The sequence below is a fragment of the Blastomyces gilchristii genome (assembly GCF_000003855.2).
Source record: "Blastomyces gilchristii SLH14081 genomic scaffold supercont1.15, whole genome shotgun sequence".
In the NCBI taxonomy this organism is placed as follows: Eukaryota; Fungi; Ascomycota; class Eurotiomycetes; order Onygenales; family Ajellomycetaceae; genus Blastomyces; species Blastomyces gilchristii.
This window is the reverse complement of record NW_003101668.1, coordinates 986,340-1,012,815: the sequence shown is the minus strand read 5'-3', so window position 1 is coordinate 1,012,815 and position 26,476 is coordinate 986,340. Positions and strand designations below refer to the sequence as shown.

The 26,476-nt window shown below is 37.2% G+C and overlaps 3 protein-coding genes across 3 annotated transcripts; 2 read left to right on the top strand and 1 right to left on the bottom strand.

The window, feature by feature from the left end:
* Positions 1 to 9,918: 9,918 nt before the first annotated feature.
* BDBG_06170 (uncharacterized protein) lies at positions 9,919 to 10,363 on the top strand (the record flags this gene model as incomplete). The annotated part of the gene is made up of 1 exon (XM_031722488.1): positions 9,919 to 10,363. The coding sequence occupies exon 1, from the start codon at positions 9,956 to 9,958 to the stop codon at positions 10,361 to 10,363; it is 408 nt and encodes a 135-aa protein (XP_031579730.1). The 5' UTR covers positions 9,919 to 9,955.
* A 6,416-nt stretch (positions 10,364 to 16,779) lies between these two features.
* BDBG_06169 (uncharacterized protein) lies at positions 16,780 to 18,823 on the top strand (the record flags this gene model as incomplete). Its single annotated transcript, XM_031722487.1, has 2 exons — positions 16,780 to 16,831; positions 16,911 to 18,823. The coding sequence occupies 2 exons, from the start codon at positions 16,780 to 16,782 to the stop codon at positions 18,821 to 18,823; spliced, it is 1,965 nt and encodes a 654-aa protein (XP_031579729.1).
* An 895-nt stretch (positions 18,824 to 19,718) lies between these two features.
* BDBG_06168 (phospholipid-translocating ATPase) lies at positions 19,719 to 25,977 on the bottom strand. Its single transcript, XM_002622942.2, has 2 exons — positions 23,204 to 25,977; positions 19,719 to 23,096 (listed from the first exon to the last, which is right to left on the bottom strand). Exons 1-2 carry the CDS (start codon positions 25,393 to 25,395, stop codon positions 20,036 to 20,038), a joined length of 5,253 nt encoding a protein of 1,750 aa, XP_002622988.1. The 5' UTR covers positions 25,396 to 25,977; the 3' UTR covers positions 19,719 to 20,035.
* Between the last annotated feature and the right edge of the window lie 499 nt (positions 25,978 to 26,476).

Here is a 26,476-nt window from a genome sequence, read left to right as displayed (position 1 = left end):
CTTTAATAACAGATACTGCTGCTAGTCTTACAGTGAAGATAATCACTTCTTCATCTATTCTTAAGTCTCAGTCATCTATTACATAGTATATTAACTCTATCTTTTTCTCAAGATTCTTCTAATAAAACTCTTCAGATTTCTCTATTACTGTCTCTTCATTAGTGAGACAGTACTGTCACATCTAAGTAACTCAGTTAATAAGAGAATTGTTTTCTCTTAATTATAAGAAATCTAGAATAATGTTCTTATCTATGATATTAACTGTATAAAGAAACAGACTGCTTTTCTTAAAGATTTCTTCTAAGTCTGTAATTATACACTTCACTTGAATTATGTTAAAATAGTGATATTTCATTTCATCAGTAAATTTCATATAATCAGACAGATCTATCTTCTTTCAACTCTTCATTAGAGAAAAGAAATAGAATATAAAGTTAGTATTTATTCTGAAGTTAAGTAGACATCTTACTAATATCTTCTCATTCAGAGTATTCATTATAATTATAATATAAACTTAGAGATATGAGAATTATTAATTCTTTATTTCTTTCTCTTCTTTATCTTCTATGAATACATTTATTAGAAGAAGAGTTAACTTTGAGAAGATATTTTCTTAATTTCTTTTCTTCTTTGACTTCTTGTAATTACTAGTATAGTGATTACTAACTCTGCAGTTAAAATAGAGATCTTTATCAAATCTTTTTTAATATTTCTTTACAGTGAGTGAAGAATTAAAATACTTAAAATTCTTCTTTACTTTCTCTATACTAGAGCTGTTATAGTATTATTTAGATCTTATTATTGATTACTTAGAAGAGATCTTATTAATCTTTTTCTTAAAGTATTGATTATTCAAATAGATCTGAGAAATTAAGTTAACAAGCTCAGTGTAATTGATTAATAAACTCTGATACTATAATATCATTGTTCACACCTTGTGAGTCAGCTTTATAAGATAAAGCTATGTCTTTAATTAATTCAAATTATCAGTTAATTTCTCTTAATATTCTTCAAATCTTACATTGAAATTGAAAGAATTCTCATTATCTTATTAATATAATGACTTGAACTGCTGTACTGTCATGAAGCTGTAATTACAGTAATCTTTAATTTAATTTAATAGAAAGTTCTTGAATTCTTCTCAAGTTATAATAATATTAGTATGCTCAAGCTCTCTCTTCTTAATAACTTAAGTAGTCACAGAGATGTCTTCAAGAAGATTGACAGTGTATATTACTCATATCTCATGAGTATTAAACTGACTCAGATTAAGGTGAAATTTTCATTCAAGAGTATGAGTGAAGCTGTGAAATTCAGATAATATATTTCTCTTATAATTCAGAGAATCTCTGATCTTAATCTCTCTATCTTTATAATAGATGTAGGTGTGTAGAGGCTGCAGTGATAACAGAGTGATTGAAGAACTTATATTAAAGTATATAGCAGATTCAGAAATCTCAGATTTCTGCTGAGATAGAAATGTATACACTCTAGAGAATGATATGAAGTTTCTCTCAGAGAGTGAAATCAGATCAGTCTTAGTATAAGTATATAAGATTATATCAGTCTGTTAGAGCTTGACTGATTCAAACTTATAATCAGATTAAGTGATTTGAATTGTAATATAATGAAACTGAAGCAGTGACTAGTCAGCAGTGTTATATAGAGATAGTTATTTAAGAAGTTATATAAGTGAACTTGACTATCTTGCTTAAATAGTGAGCTTGTAGACTACAGAATTATCATGAGAATATCACAGATATAATACTTAGTATACTAAGAAAATTGTATGAGAAATGCAGTAACTCTTATATATATTTTAGTAGAAGAAAAATGAATCACTGACTTCTTTAATAAGAAGTCAGCATCTAGCTATTCTATATAGACAATGAGTGAATACTCTTCTTTTATTTCATAAGTAAGAATAGCTGAAGTGATACCTCAGCAGTGTCTCACTGCTAAGAAAGAGTAATCTGCTGATCTTATATAGAAGTGAAGTTCTCATATTTATCAATCAGATCTTTCTATAATATATTCAAATGATGTTATAGAGTGATTGAAAACCGGTTTGAATGACCTGCAGAATGAATGAAATCATTCACAGAGAAGTGATGAGCCGTGCGGAACCGCAGCGGGGCCTTGGCACGGTCAGAGGCATGACAATATCTGAGAGAATATAAGACTGTATTACAAGCTTTTTAAGAATCTATTCTGAATTGAATAGATATAGACTAGTAGTAGTAAATATAGATATAATATTTGAAGATGTAACTGCTTTCTTTTATACAGTATTATATAGCTGTTAAAAAGACCTCTTTATAGTATGTATAAATCTTATTTCAGTTCTCATCTGTTTATTCAGTTGATGGAAGTATGATTTACTTAATAATTCAAATATTTCAATATCTAGTAACTGTAATCAGTGTGTAGAATAAGAAAAAAAGATAGTAAATAGAATCTGATAATAATCTGTGTAATTAATAAATGTTATATTAATATAAGAGAAGTAACTATCTAATATAAGAAGTCTATATTTATATTCTGCTTTCTTTTTTATAAGAGATTTAAAGATCTTCTTTAATCATATTAATTTATATTTATTATTACTTTATTCATTGATTAAAGTAGTAAAGTAGATCTGATTCTTTTCACTATTAAAATTCTTTAGTTAAGTATCTTATATATCTCTTGATTCTTCTTAATATATAAGAGTAGATGAAAGTGAAGTTTTATCTATATAAATTGAGATAAATAGTGTTATGAATTCTTGACTGTTATTCTGACTGATATCTATTATATAGCCTTATTTGAGTAAAGTAATTAATATAATATATTTAAGAGTGTGAATAAGTTCTAATAGAAATTCTTTCTTATCAAAGTTATAAATATTCACAGATTCAATATTATATTAAGTGATTTTTATTATTATTATTATTATTATTCTTCTTCAATTATAGATGTATGCAGTCAGAGACTATGACATCTATCTGAGAACTTTTAGTTCTCAGGGTTTTTTCTATATCTGTAAAGTTAACTATTATACATTCATCAATTTCAGATATGCAAAATCAGAAAATTCCAGCCCAGAATACAAAAACTGTTTACAAATTGCAGTGTTTTAACATCTTCTGATACTTTGAAACCATTTAACAATATCATGACAAAGGAAAAGAGAACACAGTCTTAAAGATAGACACATTAAATAGATAGATAGAAAGAAATTGAAAGGAAAAGATAAAGTAAAGAAAGACTGTAACAAAACAAATTATTAAAAGATAGTATATAACTGTTTTAACAGACTATATCTGATTGATTTCCTTCTCTTCATATTCAGATAATTCTGAATTTAGCCATTTTCTTGTAGCTGCTTGAGTTTCTGATAGAAAGTCTATTAAATATTTAATTCCTGTCTCAGTTGAGAATAAGAATCTCATATTTAATTGATTTAGATCATACTTCTCTTTCAATCTGACTCTGAGACTATTGTATAACACACAGTGTATTACAATATGCTCAGGATTCTCATTTGCATTGCAGAATGAGCATTCTATTGAGTCAAATCTATCATCAAATCTTTGTATAAAAGATTTGAAATAGCCATGTCCTAGTTTCAGCTGTATTATAGATGAGAATATTTTCTTTTTACATTTAATTGAACAAGATTTCCACTTGGGTTTTGTTTCAAATCTTGAATAATGTATACTCTTCTTTTATTTCTGCCAGCTTTCATTTCACTTGTCTAAACAAGATTCTTTTATTTTTCTCTTTATAAAAGACCAGAACACAACTTTTTAAATAGATCTGCTTAATTCTGCACTCTTTTTCACAGCTGAATCAGCCAATTCATTGCCATGAATATTCATATGAGCAGAAACCCAGTGTAAATGAATTATCATCTTTGATGTTCTTCTCTTTTGAATTTTCAAAACAGAGTTTAAGATCAGTTCAAGATTCATTTGATCATTATGAATCTGACTATTTCTAAGTCTTTTTAAAGCAGCTTGACTATCAGAGAATATTCATGCCTCTTTCAAACTATTTCCTCTTTTATGAGATTTTATTTCTATGAGTTTGAAAGCTTTCACTATTGCAAATAGTTCAGCATCAAAGACTTCAGATTCACAGCCTAGATTCCAGAAATCTGAGATAAAATTGATATTATCTTCAGTATAAGCAATGCCTGCACCTAATCTATTCAGATTCTCATTCTTTGAGCCATCTGAATAAATCAGAATAGAGTCTTTTATATTGATTATAGAAATTCTCTTTAAATACTGTTCATATTCTTTCTCTTTTAATAGTTCACTTATTTGTAAGTCTATAAGAGATTCAAGCTTTTCTCTCCAGAGAGATAACTTCTCATGATTCACTTTTTCAACATTTAAAGAAGAAAATTGATTTTTAATCAGAGAGCATAGTCTGTAAAGTTGAGAAGGCATTTTCTTTGAAGAATCATTTTCATTTCAATCAAGAAATCTATTTCAATCCAGTTCATTTCCAGAGTTAATTAATGAAAATGAAGATGAGACTCTTTCTCTGATTATATGATTTGAGCTCATCTTTATAACTCTCAGAGCATAGTTCATACAGGCCTTTTCAAATCTAATAGCAGGAGAAGAAATTGAAGCTTCAATTTTCATTGCTTTAATAGAAGATGATTTGAATGCTCTCAGAATTCTTCTCAAGACTCTGTTTTACAGACTTTGAAAGAGTTCAGTGAAATTCTCTTGATTGTTTCATCAAACTTGAACTTTCTAATCAGCTACTGATGTAATACAGACTATATATAACTGTCTCATAGCCTGGAAGAATAGATCTCTCTCTGTATTTGATAGTCTGATTATGTTGTTCAATAGTCTTTCTGCCTTGACAGTTCTTTGTTGAATGTGATATTTAAAGTTCAACTTGGAGTTTAATCATACTTCTAATCATTTGATATTTACACTGAGTTTAATCTCTCTATTTAAAAGAGATAGAGACAGTTCTTTCTCATTGAATCTAGGAAAGAAATGAATTAACTCAGTTTTATTCATATCAAATTGAATTTGATTGATATCTGCTCTAACAAAGATTTTCTTTGCAGCTTCTTCAATCACTTTCAAATTCTCTTTGATAGTTTTTGAGCTGTAGACTAGATCAATATCATTCACATAACTCAGAGATCTCACTATTCTCATATTTCTATTCTTGAATAGATATGCAGTGTATATTGCAAATAAAATGAGTGAGATTGAAGATTCTTATGATACTTCTATTTTTATCTCAGTCTTATCTTGTTTCATTTCATCAAAGAAAAGTTGTATAATTCTTTTAGATATAAAACAGTTAACTCATTTTATTAGAGAAAGTGACAGTTTTAACATCTTCAATGTCTGAATTAGCTTTGACTTTGAAACATGATCAAATGCTTCTTTTATATCAATAAAAACTGCAGTTGAGACCAGATCTTCATGCTTTGCTATTTGAATATCATGAATAACTGAGAGAACAGTGTCAATTACAGAACACTGTTTTCTATCTCTCATTTATTCACTGAATAAAAGAGAATTACTGACAGAGCTTATAAAAGATAGTCAAGTAGCTATTATCTTTTCTAAAACCTTTTCTAGACAGTTCAATAGAGATATTACTCTATATGACTTAGAAATTGAAGTTTTTCTATTAGGCTTTACAAGAATCACTCCAGTGGCTTCTCTCCAGCATTCAGAATGATATTCATTTTTCAAGAGATTGAAAAAGAGCTCAAAATATTCATTCTTTAAGTAGGAGTATGTATTTTGAATAATCAAGTGATTAATTGAATCAGGTCCTGCAGCAGTCTTAACTGAACTTGAGAAAATAGCTGACTCTAATTCATCTTGAGTAAGATCAGATCATTCCCAGTCATTTTCATCAATATAGTTAAGAAGTGATATATTCTCTTCCTCTGAATCTGAATCTGATGAGTATTGAAAGAGAGTTCTTATAAAAGCTTGATATTTTTTCTCAAAAGAGTTTGCTGTATATGATTCATTCTGAAACTTATATTCTAAGATTGGAAGTTTTGCTACACTTCTTGTTTTAGTATAGTTAAAAGCTTTAAAAACTTTCTTTTCTTATGCTTCTTCAAGAAATTTATTCCAGCAGTCTGTTTTAGCTTTTTTAATATCTGAAAAATATTCATTTCTGATAGCTTTGAACTCTTCATTAGATATTACATCATTCTTTCAATCTCTTCTAGCAGTAGCTAATTCTTTTCTTTTAGATGAGATATTCTTATTTCATCAAGATTTTGAATACTCAGAAGATTTTCTCTTTGAAATATTATCTCTAACACTTGTTAGAATAATAGATGTAATAAGCTTCACTCTATTCTCAAGTATTTCATTTGAGATATCTTGATCAGAATTTCAATATAGCTCATTCTGTCTTTCAGATTTTAACAGTTTTATACTTTCTTTAACTGCTTTTCAATCAGCTTTTTCAAAGTTAAACTGATTAGAGAGAAGAGGATTTTCACTCATTTGTTTTTCACTCAGTTCAATCTTAAATTGAATAATCTCATGATCTGATTCTGATGTCTCATTTGAATTAATAAACCAGTTTACAAGTCTTCTTTTCATTAGATTTTGTGACATGAAGATTAGATCTATAATAGATTTCTGTTTCATGTCTTTTCTAAAGAATGTTTGTTAATCAGACTTATTAATCAAATCTATTGAATACTCAAAGGTTTATTCAACTAGATTATCAGCTCTCACTGCTCTCTTGCATTCTGAATTTCATCAGAGATGATGTGCATTGAAATCTCCTACAATTATAGAGTTTCTTGATGAAGTTATGTTCAGAAATTCTCTATCAATTGTTCAGATATTGTTATTTTTCTTCAATGACTTTTCATTATAGATATTTATGAGCTGTATAGTATCAAACTCATTTTCTTTATCTATAATATCACCCACCAGAATATCAGGGTCAGACATGATATCAAATCTTAGATTAAATTAATATCTTGATCTCTTTCTTTCATAGATCACTACTCTTGACTTTATCTCAGACTTTTGAGGTAAAAAGCAGTAGTAGCTTGAATGAGAAATGACATATTTTTACTCAGCATCAAAATTCGGCTTCTGAAGCAGTATAAAATCAACTTTTTATTCAAATGCAATTTGAAGACAAGAATAAATGCAATTTGAGTTTCTATTCATATTATTTTAAATAAATGTGATTTTTGAAGAGTTTTTAAACTTTTTTTGTTGTTTTTATTGTATATTCATACTAAAAGAGAGTAGAGTAGAATCTAATCACTATCATCAGATAGTAGATTATAACTATTCTTAAAAGTAGAAATCTCAACTGCTTGTATTATATCTAGTTTATCACTAGAGTCATTTCTCAATTCTCTAATCTTAACAGAAGTTTGAGGATTCAAATTCTGTTTACATTTAGCTGAAGAATTAGAGTTTGAAGATTTAGATAGTTGAGAGTTTCTTCTTTTTAAGCTTATAGTTATAAGTCTACTGACTTGACTCTTCTCTTCAGTTCTAGATTGACTTTGAGCTTCATCTTTTCTCCAGTTCTTTTGAGTTCTAGAAGTAAATATACATTCTTTTGAGCTAGATGCATGTTTTTCTTTACAATTAGAGCACTTAAGTAGAGTATATTGACAAATTTCACCTCTTTTTGAGCATGTTTCACATTTATGCTCACTAGTTTTGTGATCTCTGGCACAGAATACACATTTTGAGTCTCTAAAACATGAGATTGCAAAGTGTTCATATCTTTGACAGTTTGAACACTGTGTTTAAGCTTTGAGATTCATTCTTGAGTCTTTGTATTCATGAACTCTCATTTTCAAATCTGCTACTCTTACTTCAGAGATCTTTGACTGTTTAAGTGTTTTTATATATACTAGAACAGAGACATTTCTCCTGCTTTATCTGAACTCAATTGAATTTAATCATACAGGCTTCTTTCTCAGTTGAATAGAGTTGTATTCTTTCAATTCATTTTTGAGAAGTAGTATTCCTTCTTCACAGTCAAAAATTTCAACTGAAATATCATGAAGAATGAATTTATCTCACTTTTCATCTCTTTCAGATAGAATTATTGTGTTTAACAAAGATTCTACTACTGACTTACAGAGATTCTCATTCTGAATAAGGAATTCAGCACTGAATTCAGGTATTGTAGTCAGAATGATGAAGTTTTCAAAGAATGATAGCTCAATTGAAGCTATAACTGATTTTTAAACTTCAATATCAGTCATCAACTGAGAAAAGAACTGCTGATTAATTTCATTTCTGATTCTGAAAATGAGATTTAAGTTTAGCTTATTTCTTTGCAGAATATTCTGATTTGAGACTTTGAGAATAAGTCTTCTATTTCTGAAAATTTGAAAGTTTTTCTCTTTTTGCATTTTCTTTTTCACTTTTCTATGAATAGAGACATGAGCAGTATTCTTCTCAGTTTTCTCAGGATTTTAAGCAGGTTTTGAGACAGCAGGTTTAGAGACAGCAGATTCAGCTGCTTGAGTATATGTTTTCTTCTGATTCAAAGAAGAAGAAGAAGTAGGAAAAAAGAACAAAGAAGAGTAAGATGAAGAGTCAGTGATTATACTAGGAATTTTCAATGTTTTTTGAACTGTGTTTGAGATTCCAAGTTTGAACTTAATCATCTTCTGTAGTTGTCTAGCCTGAGTATGAAGAATTAACAGAACTTCTTTATTCATCTCACTCAGACACTGCTTTTCAAGAATCTTACTTACTTTTTCAAGTTTCTGTATTTCAAGAACTTGTTGTTTCTCTATTTCTTCTTTCTTTCTTCTCTTCAGAATTTCAATCTCAGGAATAGCATTTAAGAAAGCATCTTTTTCCACATCAACTGAGTGTATTTTTGAACTCATTATTTTCACTCAATGAAAAGTTGGTCAGACTGTTTTAATTGAGATATTTCTAAGTCTGTTTTCAATTGAAAAGTTGGTCAGACTGTTTCAAAAGAAGAATAAAAGACTTTTGTGTATAAAACACCTGATTTTTTTCACACTAGTTCAGTAACTAGGTTAGATTTTTGAAGAGAATCTAATAAACTAAAATTGATTTTTGAGATAAATCAATAAAATCTTTACAATCTCTTTCTTGAAATACAGTGAGGAAAAGTATGATATCAATTGATAATAAATCAGATAATATGACAGTTTTTGAGAGAAAAACTGATAAAAAATAAATCAATTTTTTGCAGAGAAATTGATTAAAACTATTCAATTTTATTCTAAATTATTCAATTCTCCTCACACAACAAGTGTGTAACTCAAATCAGTTAATAAAGAGTGTAAAAAAGAATTAAGTATTAATGAAAGCTCTTCAGTCACTGAAAAAGTAATTCTTACTTAAAAGAATATGAAATTATGACAGAAAACAGCTCTGTTTTTAATTCTTTATAAGAATATTATATAAAATCCAGAGAAAAACACCTTACTTTTTCAAGAGAAGTAAAAAACTATTTCTAAGATCTTTTTTTTTTTTATGCATTGACTGCTGCAGAAGAATGAGATAGAAACTGCTAAGATATACACTACTATATACTCTCTATCAAGACTTTCCCTCTTCAGAGTCTTGATATTATAGAGAATATAAGTCTGTTTCTATATAATAATATAAATATTGTCAGCAGGATGTAGAGGAACTGATTATTTATATCTCAAAATAGAAGACTTTGTCAATGATTATATCAATATAGAGTTAATTCTTAAATTCAATAGAAACCTAGTGTTGCTGTTCTCAATCTCTTGCAGAATCTATTGAATATTAAGGTATTAAAACTAGATTTAATATATCTCACTGTGCAGGGATCAAAGGCTCAGTCAGATCTTGGGATATACTGATTTTATAGTTATTGGTGTGCTGTTGACTCGTTGTCCATTGATTATGTGCTTGATATTATCGCTGAGGTATCTTTTTGTATTTTTCTGCTGGGGATGGGCCAGATTGGGAAGGGCGGTACGAGGGTGGGACTTGGCGTTGGTGTTTTGGAACATCAAAGATGGACAGGGTTTTCGCGGAGGTCGCTCCTCAGATATCTCCACAACTACAGATCGGGGATCTTCCAAAATCGAGAAGATTGGCGCATACGGCTAGGTCTCTTCACCTTACAATTTGTATGGCAATTTGGCCCGGGGTTGTGGTGTGGTAGGGGAGAATGGGGGATAATCCCACGCAGGAGTTCCGAACGACGTCTGGTTCACGTTTGGCTGGATAACTCCACCACCACACGGGGTATGCGGTCGGCGATGGGGTCAAAATGCTCGTATGATCGAGGGCTTTTCGATGAATCTATCGGCGGGTTCTTATTCGAAAAATCGAGCGAGTTCGTGGTGGAGCGGTGATTGTCACTGATGAAGTGATTTTTATCTATAGCTATAAATTAATTAGTAAGAAGTAAAAAATCAGTAGAAGAAAGAAATCTATTATAAGATTAAAATAATGCTTAAAATATGTCAAATTATCTGTAATCTTGTACTTTTAATTAATATTTTGAAGATAGAGTAACTTAATTATATTCTTATAACACTGATAGAATTATACCACTCAGTTGATTTTAATAGATACTTTTAGAATCTCAACAATGAGATTATGAAGAATTTGAGATGTATAAGAAAAATCATGATCTGTTAATTAATTGATATGAAAAAGAAGCTGTTCTTCTTGTAAATCTGTGAGATTTTTGCAGTGAGTAGAGCTTGCTTTTTTTCTTGATATTTGAATACCTCTATACTGCTGTGATAATATATATTGACTAGACTGGCTGCTGAGATCATGAATTTCACATTTAATTTCATTTAATCTGATCTCATACATTTCTTGATATGAATTCCGCTGAGACTAGTTATTAAAAAAACATGCAAAGTGACTATTAAAATGAAATCATGACTTGAAAAAAATAAGAAAGTGATTTCATTTGATCTCATTTAATCTCATTCTTGATATAAAGTTACTATTTTTAGACATTTTAAGGTTTTTTTAAACTATTTTTAATTTTTTAAAAAGTAACACTTTTTAATAATACTTAAATGAGATTTAAAGTCATTTAAAGTAATAAAAATAATTTAAATTGAGAAGTAGAAATCATAATCTTATTTGAAAAATATGATAAGAGTAGACAGTAAGTCTCACTGAGACAGTATAAGACTACTATCTAATGTTAAAACTGTGTAATGAAATCAGTTAAATTGATAATAAGACTATTAAAAAATCTGATTCCGGTTTCAGACACAGTTATATAGTCAGTCTAATATTAACTGATTTCATATTTTTTAACAGTCTCAGTGTAATTAGAGATCAATTGTGCATTCAAATCATCAATTATGAATTCAAATCATTAATTATCACTTATATAACTGCTTTGTAATGCATGTTATAAGTGTTTAAAGATAAATGAAAAAATAAAGATTGAGCAGGCGTTGAGTGTACGCAGGCATTGAGTGATTGATTACATTAACTATTTATCAGATCTCAAAATAAAATCATGACTTAGAAAAAATAAGAAAGTGGTTTTATTTAATTTCATTTAGTCTCATTCTTGATACAAAGTTACTATTTTTAGATATTTTAAGGTTTTTTTAGACTATTTTTAATTTTTTAAAAAGTAATGCTTTTTGATAATACTTAAATAAGATTTAAAGTCATTTAAAGTAATAAAATAAATTTAAATTGAGAAGTGAAAATCATGATCTTATTTGAAAAATATGATAAGAGTAGACAGTAAGTTTCACTGAAATAGTATAAGACTACTATCTAATCTTAAAACTGTGTAATAAGATTAATTAAATTAATAATAAAATTATCAAATATTCTGGTCCTGATCTCAGACACAGTCACATGATCAGTTTAACTGTAATAATGTATATTAACTGATTCTATATTTTTAGCAGTCTCAGTGTAATTAGAGATTAATTGTATATTCAAATCATTAATTGCTGCTTGTATAACTGCTTTGTGATGCATGTTGTGAGTGTTTCAAGATGAATGAAAAAATGAAGATTGAGCGGGTGTTGAATGTAAGCGGGCGTTGGGTGAGATGGTTGATGCATACAAGAGGTTTTCAATTAGGTAACTTAACTAGATGAATACAATATTTACAAGGTCTATTTCACAGCAGCGCCGAATCGTGGCATCTATGCCTAACGTAATCAACCACCTAACACTTGTTTTCATCTAACGCTCGCTATTTCGCTACTTCTATGATGAAATCAACCCAACAATATCTCAACAACGCAATTAGATTTTAAGATAAAATATTATATGATGAAAATATATACATAGAATTACATATAAAAATATATAGCTAATCTTGTAGATGCTTGTTTAACTTAATAACTCACTCAGAATGTGAAATCTTGAATGAAGACAGATTCAGTGAGTAAGCAGTTATTAAATCAGTAGAGATTGTAATATTATCAGATTTCTCTGCCAGTGAATCTGTAAGCACTCTGACAGAGCTCTGAAAATGTGATTTAGTCACTCTTTATGAAATTGAGAATCTACTTTTCTGATTAGAAAGGTGATTTTTGAATACTTTAATCTTATTCTTATTCAACTGTGATTACAACTGTGCTGTAGCTTGTTCTTTCTTCTCTTTTTACTCTTAAGCCTTTCTTACATCTCTAAGCTTCTTTTCAATCTGTTATTGAGCAGCTCTAGCAGTCTTATTCATCTTTCTTTACTTCTTTACTGTCTGATAAGCAGCATTTCATTGCATCTACTGCTTTATAATATCTGTCTTCTTTTACTTCTTAAGAATAGTGTGTTACAACTAGACTGGCCGTCAGAACCATGAATTTCACATTTGATTTCATTTGATCTGATCTCATACATTTCTTGGTATGAATTCTGCTGAGACTAGTCATTAAAAAAACATGCAAAGTGACTATATATCAGATCTTAAAATGAAACCATGACTTGAAAAAAATAAGAAAGTGATCTCATTTGATCTCATTTAGTCTCATTCTTGACATAAAGTTACTATTTTTAGACATTTTAAGGTTTTTTTTAGACTATTTTTAATTTTTTAAAAAGTAATGCTTTTTGATAACACTTAAATAAGATTTAAAGTTATTTAAAGCAATAAAAATAATTTAAATTGAGAAGTGAAAATTATAATCTCATTTGAAAAATGTGATAAGAGTAGATAGTAAGTCTCACTGAGACAGTATGAAACTACTATCTAATGTTAAAACTGTGTAATGAGATCAGTTAAATTGATAATAAGACTATTAAAAAATCTGATTCTAGTCTCAGATATGATCACACAGTCAGTCTAGTTAGAACTTGATATTCTTTTTATAAGCCTGCTCATTCTTTTTAACAGCTTTATTCACTGCTTTTTACTTATGAACACACTGCATCTTTACTGGTGAAAAGAACTGTGTTAATGATGAATTTAAAGAATTTAGCAATCTCATGACTCTGTCACACTTATAATATCTTTTTTCTTAATTAAGAGCTTACTGCAGCTAGACTGACTGTGTGACCATGTCTGAGATCAGAATCAGATTTATTGATAGTCTTATTATCAATTCAACTGATCTCATTACACAGTTTTAACATTAGATAGTAGTTTCATACTGTTTCAGTGAGACTTACTATCTACTTTTATCACATTTTTCAAATGAGATCATGATTTTCACTTCTCAATTTAAATTATTTTTATTACTTTAAATGACTTTAAATCTCATTTAAGTATTATTTAAAAGTGTTACTTTTTAAAAAATTAAAAATAGTCTAAAAAAACCTTAAAATGTCTAAAAATAGTAACTTTATACTAAGAATGAAATTAAATGAGATTAAATGAGATTACTTTCTTATTTTTTTCAAGTCATGATTTCATTTTAAGATCTGATATATAGTCACTTTGCATGTTTTTTTAATAACTAGTCTCAGCGGGATTCACATCAAGAAATGTATGAGATCAGATCAAATGAAATCAAATGTGAAATTTATAATCTCAGTAGTCAGTCTAGCTGCAGCTGTCTATTCTCTATTAAAAGAATCTCTTTATCAAGAGTAAGATTTTCACTTGTGTGAATCAGTTAATTAAGATTACTAGATATTTAACACTGCTACTGCTTGACTTACTTAATTATTTTTCACATGCTAATAATAGAAGTAGATGTTCTTAATCTACAATACATGTCTGAGAGAGTATAAGATCTTACAAGCTTTTTTAAAACCTGTTTCAGATCAAATGAATATAGATCAGTGATAATGAATACAGATACAATATTTAAAGATGTAAGTATCTCATTTTATATAGAATGAAATAGCTGTCAAAAAGATCTCTTTGTAGTATATATAAATCTTATTTCAGTTCTTATTTATTCATTCAGTTGCTTGAAATATGATTTATTCAATAATTAAAATATTTCAATATCTAGCAGCTGTAATTGATGTATAGAGTGAGAAGATAGAATAGTAAGTAGAATCTGATTTCAATCTGTATAATTAATGAATGTTATATTAATATAAGAAGAATGACTATTTAATATAAGAAGTCTATATCTGCACTCAGCTTTCTTTTTTATAAGAGATTCAAAGATCTTTTTTAATTATATTAATTCATATTTATTATTACTTCATTCATTTTCTGAAGCAGTAAAGTAGGCCTGATTCTTTTCACTATTAAAATCTTCAAGTCAGCTATCTTACATATCTCTTGATTTCTCTTGATATATGAGAGTAGATAAGAGAGCAGTTTCATCAGTATAAATTACAGTAAGTAAAGTTATAAATTCTCTACTATTATTCTGATTGATATCTATCATATATCTGAATTTAAGAGCAGCAATTGATATAATATGTTTAAAAGTATAAATAAGTTCTAATAGAAATTCTTTTTTATCAAAGTTGTAAATATTGTTAAATTTAATATTATATTATATAATCTTTGTCTGCAGCTGTTAAATTAAGTGAGATTAAATTAGTAAAATAATCATAGTAAAGATAAAAAAGATAATAAAAGCAAGAGATTAAATACAAGATCAAAGTAATACTTGAAATATATTGAATTGTCAGCATTCTTGCATTTTTAATTGATATTTCACAGATAAACTGACTTGATTACATTCTTATAGTATTGACAGAACTGTGACACTCAGTTAACTCTCACAGATGATTTTAGAATCTCAATAATAAGATTATAAAGAATTTGAGATGTACAAGGAAAACTGCAATCTGTTAATCAATTGATATGAAAAAGAAGCTGTTCTTCTTGTGAATTTGAAAGATTTTGACAGTGAATAGAGATTGCTTTCTTTCTTGATGTTTGAAGGTTATTATAGCACTGTGACAATGTATGATGACTGATTCCATATTTTTTTGCAGTTGTAGTGTAATTAGGAGTCAATTGCACATTCAAATCATCAATCACTGCTTGTATAGCTGATTTGTGGTCCATGTTGTGGGTTTTTGAACATGGAGATTGAGCTAAGATTTGTGCGAGCGTTAGGTGTAAACGAGCGTTAGGTGGTTGATTACGTTATATAGGAAGGCCGTGCGTACTAAATATTTCATGCGACTTGGCGCTGCAGGATCCCTCTATTAAACACATGTACTCTGTTGCCATGAAAACACGCAGAATGGTAGAACGTGGGTGGGACTGAGAAGTGTTTTCTCTCCTGGTCTTGCTTGTCTCTGATCTCCGACATCATTCATGAAGTGGCGCCACCAGACTCGGTAAAGTAGACCGTGAGGGTCAGCCCAGGTCTAGCACGTCTCGCTGGAACACTTGTGACGTGAGAAGGTCGTCGCAGGTGATGTTTGCAGGATGAGGAGTCTAACAGCTCATTCTTCTCACAGCGGGATGGGATGAGGTGGTGCTCAGGAGCTCTCTAATCTTGACCAGTTCTCTTGTCTCCAACTTCATCTTTTATTTTACCTGTACGCCCACCACGACATCGTTCATTGAGGCAGTATGAGGAACCGAGCATTCCAGCAACCCAGATCGAAGATAGATTTCAGAGTTTTCTAAGCAGCCATTGTTGAACGTCTCTTGGTGGATAAAGAGGATGGATAATTAATCTTCCAACCTCAGTATCATTTGTCAATGTGTGGTTGACCCTACGTTTGGCACAGGGCGCGATTGTCGCTTGATTCCGTTAAATGGAGCTCAATCATCTCTACGGCAAGGCCACCGGACAATCGATGCTTGACTGCACGCATAGCCAGAATCAGAATGGGGATTCCCTGCTCTGCTGAAGTGCTACCGCCAATGAGAGCTCACGACAAGGGACCAGAATGAATGTTTTCTTCTTCGAGGCATCCAATGTGTTCATCCTCCCGCATCGCAGCCTTGTGCTGCTATTCCGATAGGTCCCTTTACGGAATGGCAGGGGGAAATGATACATCCGAATGTATACTACTGTGCTTATCCACCAATGGGGCCGGCACAACGCATCAAAGAATTGAACACGCATACTCCTCTTAATGTGGAAAAGAACATAACAGAAGCTCTAGGGTGAGGCCTCCAATGCAGAATTTACTGTTCCATGCTACAAAAGTTCATTTTACCTACAACACCCCGCATTTTGGAAATGATCGCTTTTGTGATTGGACTAAGAGGCGGCTCGGAGCATGTAGTTGGAGGGGTTCCCAGAGCTCTTTATATATGTGCCTACCCGAGGGAGGAGCCATCAAAACTTGCCAGCGACTCCGTCCTCAAATTACAAGTCTAATTGCTACACCCACTTCTCGTACAGATTTGCGTTGAGATTGTTTCTTCAAGGTTTGGACCTCCAATTTGGCTGTAATGGGGCTCAACAAGAAGAAGAAGAAGGGGAAGAAGGGGGCTGCAACCTCGAGTGACCTTACATCCAGTTAAGCTAACTCTAACCCTGGTAGCAAGTTTATACACACTGCTGACATGAACCCTACTACTAGAAAATGAAGTAACAGCTGCACAGCTGAATGAGACAGCAAACCCTCTGACTTTGGCTCAATATGCCACTGTCTTTTCCACTGGGGCCCTTTCCCAAGTTAACCTACCTCCTATAGCAAGCTCTTTTGAAACGGAACCTCCTTCTAATTCCGCCTGGAATGGGGTAAATCCTCCTATTGCCTCCAACCCCTATAACACAGAGAGCCCTACGGTCCACGTGGCAGATGGAGGCGACACCTTTATTTCCTCCAGCCCCTACGAAACAGATATTGTTCAAGTTCATGTTGGCCCCATCGGTGGCCAGAGAGCCTTTCATGTCCACTTGGGAATTCTGAATCAGGCTCCATCACTAAGCAGCAAGATAAATCCTACGACTTGTTCTGCCAGAGAACATAATAGTATATCCCTAGTGAACACAGATCCCGGGATTTTCGAGCTCGTCCTAATGTTCCTGTACATCGGAAAGTATCTAGACTGTCCTTATCCACCACTATTATTTCGTTCACTAGAGCGGAATAACGACAATCAATGGCCTGGCGCCGATATGGAGTTCGAAATGCATTCTCTCCTTTACTGCTTTGCCCAGGAGTATAAAATGGACGAGCTCTCTGCCCTTGCACTAATAAGCATTGAAAATATGACACAAGTGCCTTATTTGAATGTACTTGACGTTGCGAAGAAAGCATACCCCAAGCTCCCGGATGCCGACAATGATGACGCGTATCGCGAGAGGTTCCGGCATGAGACGAGAGTTGCGATGAAGGAGAATAAGGATCTCATCAGGGAGCCTTGGGTTCTTGATGTGTTCAGGAATGAACATGGAAATTTGACTGTTGACCTGTTCACAACCTTGACGGAGCCGCTGCGATGCGACAGTGAAGCCAACAATAGCGAGACTTCACCCCCAGAGGAGCCACTCAGATCATCTCAATCTGATAAGGGGAAAGAGGGAAATGTGCATTTGAATGGTGGCAATGCAGATTACTGTACTCAAGAACCAACAGCAGCTTCGGTGGTGGGAGAGCCTGCCCTTCCCGGCCCCGAGGAAACTATCGCCGAAGATATCCCCGAAGTCCCATTTGAACAAGTTCCTGAACCACCGGTCTCAGAACCGGAACCAGAATTAGAATCCGCCAAGGAGCCTGCTGACATCGTTGAGCATGCAGTTGATGACGGGTGGGGACTCTGGGGAGGCGTTGAACTCAGGAGAAGGATGAAGAAGAAGCCCAAGAAAAGCCCGGAGCCCAACCCAGGGCTAGAGCCAGAGGGGGCTCCAGTAGAGGAGTCCCCAGTTGAACCTCATGATTGGTCGGGATGGGGCACGAAGTCGTTGTTGAACCAGGCCCAGAAGCCGGACACGGACCAGCAGACGACCCTACATCCACCAAGAAGAGGCAAGAAAAAGGGTAAGAAGAAAAAGATGATCGAAGCCCCAGGCTCGGAACCACCGCCAGCACCGGAGCCTGAAGTCCACATCGACCGATGCGCTTTTCCCGATGACCTAGCGCCAGACGAGCCTTACCCACCCGACGAACCCCTAGCCATCAACGACCACCACCACCACCACAAACTAGAAGAAGAGCCTCCCCCGCCCCCTTCCCCTCCCCCTGAAACCCTCTGGCCAGCGGACCCAGAGCGCCCCCCAACCCCCGAAAGTCCCGAAAACCCCTCCTGCACCTTCATGCTCGGCGATGCAGATAGCCCGATATCCAAGGCGAGGTATTTCAAGGAACCGTGCAGCCGGCGGAAGCGGCATTTGACCAGCGAGAGTTATTGGATGGATTGTGTTCGGTGTCGGGCGGAGCTGGGGAGTATTGCGAGGGGGATTGTTGCGGGGAAGGGGGGTGGTGATGGTGATTATGATCGGGTTGATGGGGAGAAGGGGGAGGGGGAGGGGGAAGGGAGGTGGAGATGAGGGGGGAAGGGGATGTGAGGTTTAGTTGTCAGATTGTGAAGACTATGATGGGATAATTTCTTGGTTGGCCTATATTGTGACGGCTCTTTTGTTTTGTTTCTACCTCTCGACCTTCCTTTTCTTTTCTTTTTCATCTTAGTTTTTTCTTGTCCAATTGTTATGAATGATGTGGAGGAGCGCGTTAATGATAATAATGATAATGATATACGTTCCATCCCCTGTCCCGGAGCGCTGAAGTGAATCAATCATATTCACTTCCTACAACCCCCCATTTCCAAGCTCTTCACACCCAGATCCAGCACCTAAGTAGAATGAATGTACGGAATACCGCCTCCTCAGTTCCAATTCCAACAGTGATATAAACAAGTATATTAGAATATATCTATATGTACATGTACATATCAGGACGGCAACCCAATGTCATCTTAGCACACAACTTGTGTGTGATTCTGGTTGGCTGTTGATTGTGCATGTAGCAAGATCTCTGATCGATCTGCTTTTGATTATATATTATCTTATCAAAACACTCTGCAGTCTCAGGGATCAGATCTTCTATTTTAAAATTCAAACTCTGGGATGCTGCTGTGTGACTAATATCATCTTAAATAATAATAAGATAACTGGTTCATATGATAGATCTTAATATTCTAGTTAACTTATCATATAGCTAGCATTATTTCAATTAATCGAGCTTTACACCTTTTACATACATGTAAATCAAAGATATTTTCAACATGCGGGGAGATGGAGATGATATAAAGTGGTGGGGAGATTTGGCTTGAAAGTGAAGAGAGAAATAAAAATAAAAAGTTAAAAAGAATAGGAAAATCGTATAATAAAAGTTAGTCTATTAGGCGCTTCAATCAGTCAATCAATCAATTAGTCAATCGGTCTTAAAAAAAAAAAAAAAAAAAGAAAGAAACATAAAAGCGTTAAACAGAATATGGCCAAGTGCAAAGGGGAATCATCATGCATATATGCAATCAAAATAAACACCGTAACCCACGCGTACAACCAACAGGTAAGTTAGTGGAAAGAACATAACTCCAAAAGGGCAAAAGTAAGAAAAAAAAAAGTGGGAGCGGGGGAGGGAGGAGTAGGAAAAACATCAATATCTCAGCCATTTGAAATCCTCGAACTTCGCATCAAAAACCGATAAAAACATGAGAGAGAAAAGGAAAAAAAGAGTGAACTTGGAAATGTTAAGAGGGCTTAGAGCTGGCCCTTCCAAATAGCACCAAACCTCCTATTAAGTAACTCTTGAATATCCAACGAGCGCCGCGAGGGACTTGGGCTTGATACATCGCCGCTTTCTTCCGCCGCTCGGCCTGCACCTCCTCCTCCTCCATTCACAAAAGCTTGACCATTCCCCAACTCCACCTCCTCCATCTGCACATCAGCACCGTCTCCACCTTTCCCTTTCCCCCGTCCACGCGGCGCGCTCCTCCGATCCAACAACTCCTGCACCTGCATCTCCCTCTCCCTCTCAGCTTCCATGTCCGCAACATCTCCACCGTTCAAATCCGTCATAGTCTCCAGACCAGACTTCTTCCCCCGATCCCACCCCTGCTGCAGCTCCGATGCCGCCGCCTCCTCAAACCGCTTCCGAATCTCCAAATCGCCCTCGAACTCCTGGAAGTGATCGACATCGGTCGGGAACAGCGCGACGCGCAGCGTCGTCACGCATATCTCGAAGAGAAGCACGGCGACCACGGCGAGGAGCAAGGTAACCCACCAGAGCAGGTTGCGCCCGGTGCGAGGCAGGAAGTTGTCGCGGACATTGTAGATGGCATCGAGCGCGTAGCGGCGCGAGAGGATGATGTTCCAGAGGAACCAGCCGCCGATGGACACGATGATGACGATGGCGGCCATGACGGTGCGGTAGCGGATCTCGAGGAATTGGAGTTTTAGGTTGATGATGATCACGCAGGCGGTGTAGGTTAGCAGGCCCATGGCGAAGACGCGGTTGTCGAGGGTGAAGATGGCGCTGCCGAAGAGGCCGTACATGGTGAAGTAGACGACCATGGCTTCGCAGCTGCCCATAAAGGCCCAGCCGAGGTAGAGTTTGACGTTGAAGCCGCCGTTGCGTTGGCCCTTGGTGTACAGTTCGGGGACGGCGAGGAGGGTGGAGGCCGCGAGGTCCTTTTCGAAGATGCCGAGGAAGATGACGGGGAGGGAGGTGAAGAGGGTATTGAACATGCTGAGGGACCATGATTCGTAGAGACTGGTCCCCGTGTAGCCATTCCAGCGCTGGTACAGGGCTTGCGTGAGGTAGAAGACGGTTTCTTTCCAGAAGGTTCCTAGCGTGTATTTGCAGACACGGATGTAGTTCCAGCGGCCGTGGACGAGGAGGAGCTTGAGCAGGAATCTAAACTGCGCGATTGAGTAGTCTGATATCCTGGCGGCTTGTAGACCCTCCTTGCCGGTAATGCCAATGCCCACGTGCGCCTCCTGAATCATAGCGATATCATTCGCACCATCCCCAATCGCAAGGGTAATGGATCTCTTCACCCGCTTCCGAATCGATCGCACGAGGAACGCCTTCTGCTTCGGACTCGCACGGCAACAAATCACAGAGTCGGCGAGGATGGCAAGATCAAAAAAGAGTTCCTGGAGTGGCGCATCCGCCTCGACGGTCGACAGCGTCTGCCCATCCACCACAATCACAGAATGGGCACAGGCACCCCTCACAATCTCACTCGTCGTCTCCAGGATAACCCGCTCGACGTCCCCGGCATCATGGTCCAAAATCGTCACGGTCGAATAATCCTTCACAAGCCGACACGAATTGCCAATGTTGATCGCAGTCTCCCGCTTATCGCCCGTAAGCATCCAGAGCTTGATATTCGCCCGGCGCAGCTTATCAATAGCCTCCGGAACGCCCTTCTGCAACTTATCCTCAATAGCAGTAGCCCCGCCCAACTCTAGCTGCGTCTCAATCTGCTCGCCCACCTGTTCAATCTTCTCCTGCCGCCCGACCAAACTCGTCGTCGCTTCATGATACCTAGCCTTCCACTCCTGATAATCCGCTTCCTCAATGAAGCGATAGCCATACAACAGCGTCCGCAGCCCTTCCGTCGCAAAGTCATTCAGATGCTGGAAACACCGCTCAAACACCATCGCCTCATTAACCACCAACGACTCCTCAACCAAATCCTCCGCGCCATCGTCCGTCTGGAAGGACGCGCGGTACCGTTCCTCTGAAAGAGCCCCAGACGGCCGCGGGGAGAGTTGCATAGATGGGCGTGGGCTATAATAATAATCATCATCGCCATCTCTCAACTCCAGACCGCCATCCGTCTCTCGGTCCCGCAGCCAGACATCGATACTATCCCGCAGCGACGAGCGGCGCTTACCAGACACGCTCGACCGGCGACCAGCCGCGAAGCTAGGACGGCCAATACTCATGCTGGTCTTGCCATCCTTGCGGTGGGCGTGTTCGCTATTGCGCCTCATGACCTCTTTCGCCTCCAGCGATTTCCGCTTGTTAGCGCGGTTTTCGATCTCGGCGACTTTCTCTGCAGCGAGGCCAGATCGTTTCAGCAGGCCCATGACGGTCGAATCAGCGCCCTTGCAGAAGAGACAGATGCGCTGGTCGGGCATACGGACGACGATCGACATGCGTTTCCGCACGCTGGAGAATTCAATGATATCTAGGATTTCATAGACTTCTTCCTCTGCGACAGGCTCTCCGTCTTCGTCCTGCGCGGTCGTTGATAGTCGAATGGTAAGCGAGTTGGGTTGTCTATCCACCACCAGATATCCCATCTCCTTCGCAGCAGTGACCAGCGCAGCCTCATCCGGCGAAGCAGCTTGGAATGAGATATCACCATCATCATCGCGCTCCGGTATGCATGTGTGGCATAGCGCGAGGGCGAGGATGAAGAATTTCGCCCTGCGCGCGAACAGGGTATGCGGTTTCTGCTGTATGTATTCCAACATCTCCACTGTCCGGCCACCGTGATACATTCTACCCCTCCTATTCGACCGCCAGTGCGTCGTTGTCGTCGCCGTCGGTGATGAGTTCTCCTCCTGCCTGTGATTTGACACACCGGACTTCCGCCCAAATGTTACTTGGTCATATGTGGACGATTTCCGTGAGGAAGCCTTCTTCTCCTTGCGTTTCTTATGCAGGAGCATCTTGCGATCCGCGTCTCGGGCTGCTTCCTCTTGTAAATCGGTGTCGTGCAGCCAGGCAGTTCCCGCAACGCTCATTTTGCGGAATTTCATGGAGTTATTCGTCAGCGTGCCGGTTTTATCGGAGAATATGTAGCTGTTGTTATTTAGTTAGCATTTATCTTTAAACGGGATATTCCGAGCGCAGCCCCCTGCGGGAGGGGGGAAAAAATAAACGAAGACAAGGAAGAACATCATCCATACCTAACCTGCCCCAACTCCTCATTAATCGTAGATGTCCTCGCCTCCAACGGTGTATCCGACTCGACATCATACATATCGATATCATTCAGCAAAAAAATCTGCGCAACCTTCACAATCTCCAAACTGACATACAACGAGATGGGAATCATGGTGTTAAACATAATGATAAAAGAAGTGAAGATGGGCCCAATCGAGACGTCTGCTTCCTCCAGATACCACGATTTATCCTCCACGTCGCGCGACCAGAACGTATACGCAATCGTACACGCGGACGCGAGCACGACGACGAACAGCACAATGACGGCCACGACGCGGTTGACCACCGTCTGCAGCGCCGGCGCCTTGATGCGCGGGTTTTTGTTCGCGTTCATGCGTATCTTACACTCCTCGCCGGTATATATCACCATGCCGAAGGCTTCGTGGGTATTGCGCAAGATGCTGCCGCGGTAGATGACTTCCGAGTTGGTGATGGGCAGTTTCTCCTGTCCGACTGTGACATTGCCGTCGAATTTGTAGAGGTCGATGTTGGGGTCTTCGACAGCGAAGTGGATGGATGTGTTGTGGATGATGTCTTCAGCTGTCTTGCATGTTTTCGCGACGGGGCGGCAGGGTTGTTTGCTTTTCAGGTTTGTCTCGCCATCTAGCGCCATGGTTTCGATGTATGCGATTCCGTTCGGGTCGTCGGCATGGAGGAGAACTATATCTGCTGGGGCTGGTTGATCGCGGGACAGTTTGATGACGTCGCCCACTTTGATATCTACCCATTTGGTAGGCGCCCAGTATCCTGCACTATTGGAATATGAATCAGTGTCTGTGGTGGAGGTTATCTTGGCTTCCATGGCATCCGTAGAAGTTGTGCTGGTAGTCTTAGAAGTGGTGGCAGTGGTGGCGGCAGTAGCATTCGAATTTGCATTGCGGGCTCGTAAAATATACGCAATGCGGTTATTCTCCTCCTTATCCAACCGGTAGCGACGGAGATCATCAATCCCTTCCTTCCCCATAGAAATACCAACAAAAATCATAAGCGGAACAAAAGTGGTGAAAGTGCCAGTGGTACTGAGACCGGGTATCATCTGCAAAATTGAAACGACAAGAAAATAGAAATTCGCCAGCTTGGAGAATTGCGCTACGAGTTGGCGGGGGAAGAAACTCCATAGGCTATATCGGCTGGATCGGATATGATTGCTAACGTAGTACTTGCCAGTCCGTTCGTCGATCCGCGGTTCTTGTCTCTGTACATCGAGATCGATATGGCGACCATCCTTGCTAGGTGGGATTTCTTTGATGCGAAGTACGTGCTTTCGGAAAGCGTCTGTAACAACTTTCAATTTGCCCACCGCTAGCTCATGGGTAGCACGAACTTTGCATGCAGCAGCTCGTCCCGCTGAGTACGGCTTCCTTTCCCTTAATTGAGCCTTCAGGTCCGAGAATGTGGTAGATTCTTCGTCCTTGGAACTCGTATGGAAAACGACTTCCTGGCCTGCCCCATGCTGTATCTGTGGCTGAGAATGGACCCTCGACAGAGGCTCACCGCCCGCCGACAGCTGGTGACGTAATTCAATATTATCCGTCTGGTCATGCTCCGACTGGTTGGCAATGTTCCGGTTAAAAATAGCTCGTCGTAGGGAATAGCCCCGGTTCCGCGTTGCGGGCAAAACGAGAGGAGGGGATTCGTGAAGCGGCGGAAGGTGATCTGTGGGGGAAACGGGGGAAACTGGAGATATCCACTGGCCGCTACTCCGCAGTGACGGGCTTCTTTGTTTCGAAATGACACTGGGCAAGGATGTGTCCACTCTAAGGCCCAAACCCGCAGCACGCCCGCTACCACCACCAACATCCCTCCCAGCGCTGTCCTGCGATTCCTCACACCTGGGACTTGGAGGAATTGTGTTATCGGGCGTGCGCTCTAGATCCACCGAAAAGCGCACTCGAGCCTGAGACGGCCTCCTTGTATCCTGGGAAGAAGCGCGATCTGTAGTGTCGGTATGTGTACTTGCACCGATATCTCCCGCATCTCCAGTCGTCCGTCCTCCTCCAGCATCCTGAAGCAGAACCGTCCCATCCTCCTCTCTATCCGCACCACCCTCTCTCAAAATACTGTCTCTCAACGGCGATCTCGATGAAGCCCGGCGAGGCAGTCGGGGCGAGTCCAACCTTCCAAGTCCGGGGTTATTTCCATCGCGCCCCGCCATCGGGTTGACGCCCAGCTATGATACAGTGTACCGGCTTCCTCCGCCAATATAAAGAATCTCCGCTAGCAGGCTTATATATATATATGTAAGTATATACGTATATAATGCACGTCCGTCTCTTATATATCTTTAGCAGTAGCCCGGAACCAGCCCTGGAACGTAAAATGGACGGGCGGATCGGATGAAAAAGCAGTAGGTAATTAAGCGGGGTGTGAGACGACTTGCGATGGATAATTTAATTGAATATACCAAGGACAAAACGTGTAAAGGCGGTAGCTAGGGAGAAGTTGAGCGGAGTTAGAATCATCGTTGGAAGTGGCGCATTTGGTTGGTGGGCGGGCGGGGAGAAGGATATTGAGGAACCAGTGGACGTAGCGACTTCCGGTAAAATCGGTTTGGCAGTGGACAGTCCTGTGCTGTACAAGAGGGATGATAAACTTCAAATTTACAATAGAAAAAGGCAAGTAGCTGTTACTCTTAGAGGGGTGTCGTATACACAGAAAAAGGAAGAAGGCATGGTGGTAGTGGAGGGTGTGAAGATGGTTCGAGTCTGGGACAAAATGATAACTAGTTATAGTTAAAAATGGCCGTGCGGAATAAACAGCGTAGTGGAGTGGAGTGAACTAAAAGTTAGTTACATGTACTACGGCAGCCTATAGTGACATTTGAGTCAAATGGCTTTTTTCATGTTTTTCTGCTGTAAGTACTTAATTCCACTTATAGACACTCATCAATAGAAATTTATATAAAAGTTTGCCTATAAGTAAGAAATATCTCATTTTCATTCTAATTAATTACAAGTATTAAATGTTCATTTATGCTTGCTTTGCTGCTTGTATAACTCTCTCTATTAATTTCACTCTCTATTTTTACTTTCTCTTATTATCTCTTTCACTTCTTTTATCTTCTCTACTATTAAGTTATCACTGTATCTATCACTATAATTAATAAAGTAATTAGTATATTTTAAAATATATAACTGCTTACAAAGTTTATTTTTTACCACTCTGTGCTCTGTATATTTTTAATTAATAAGCTCTGTTTGATTACAAATTGAATGAATATGATTGGTGCGTGTACA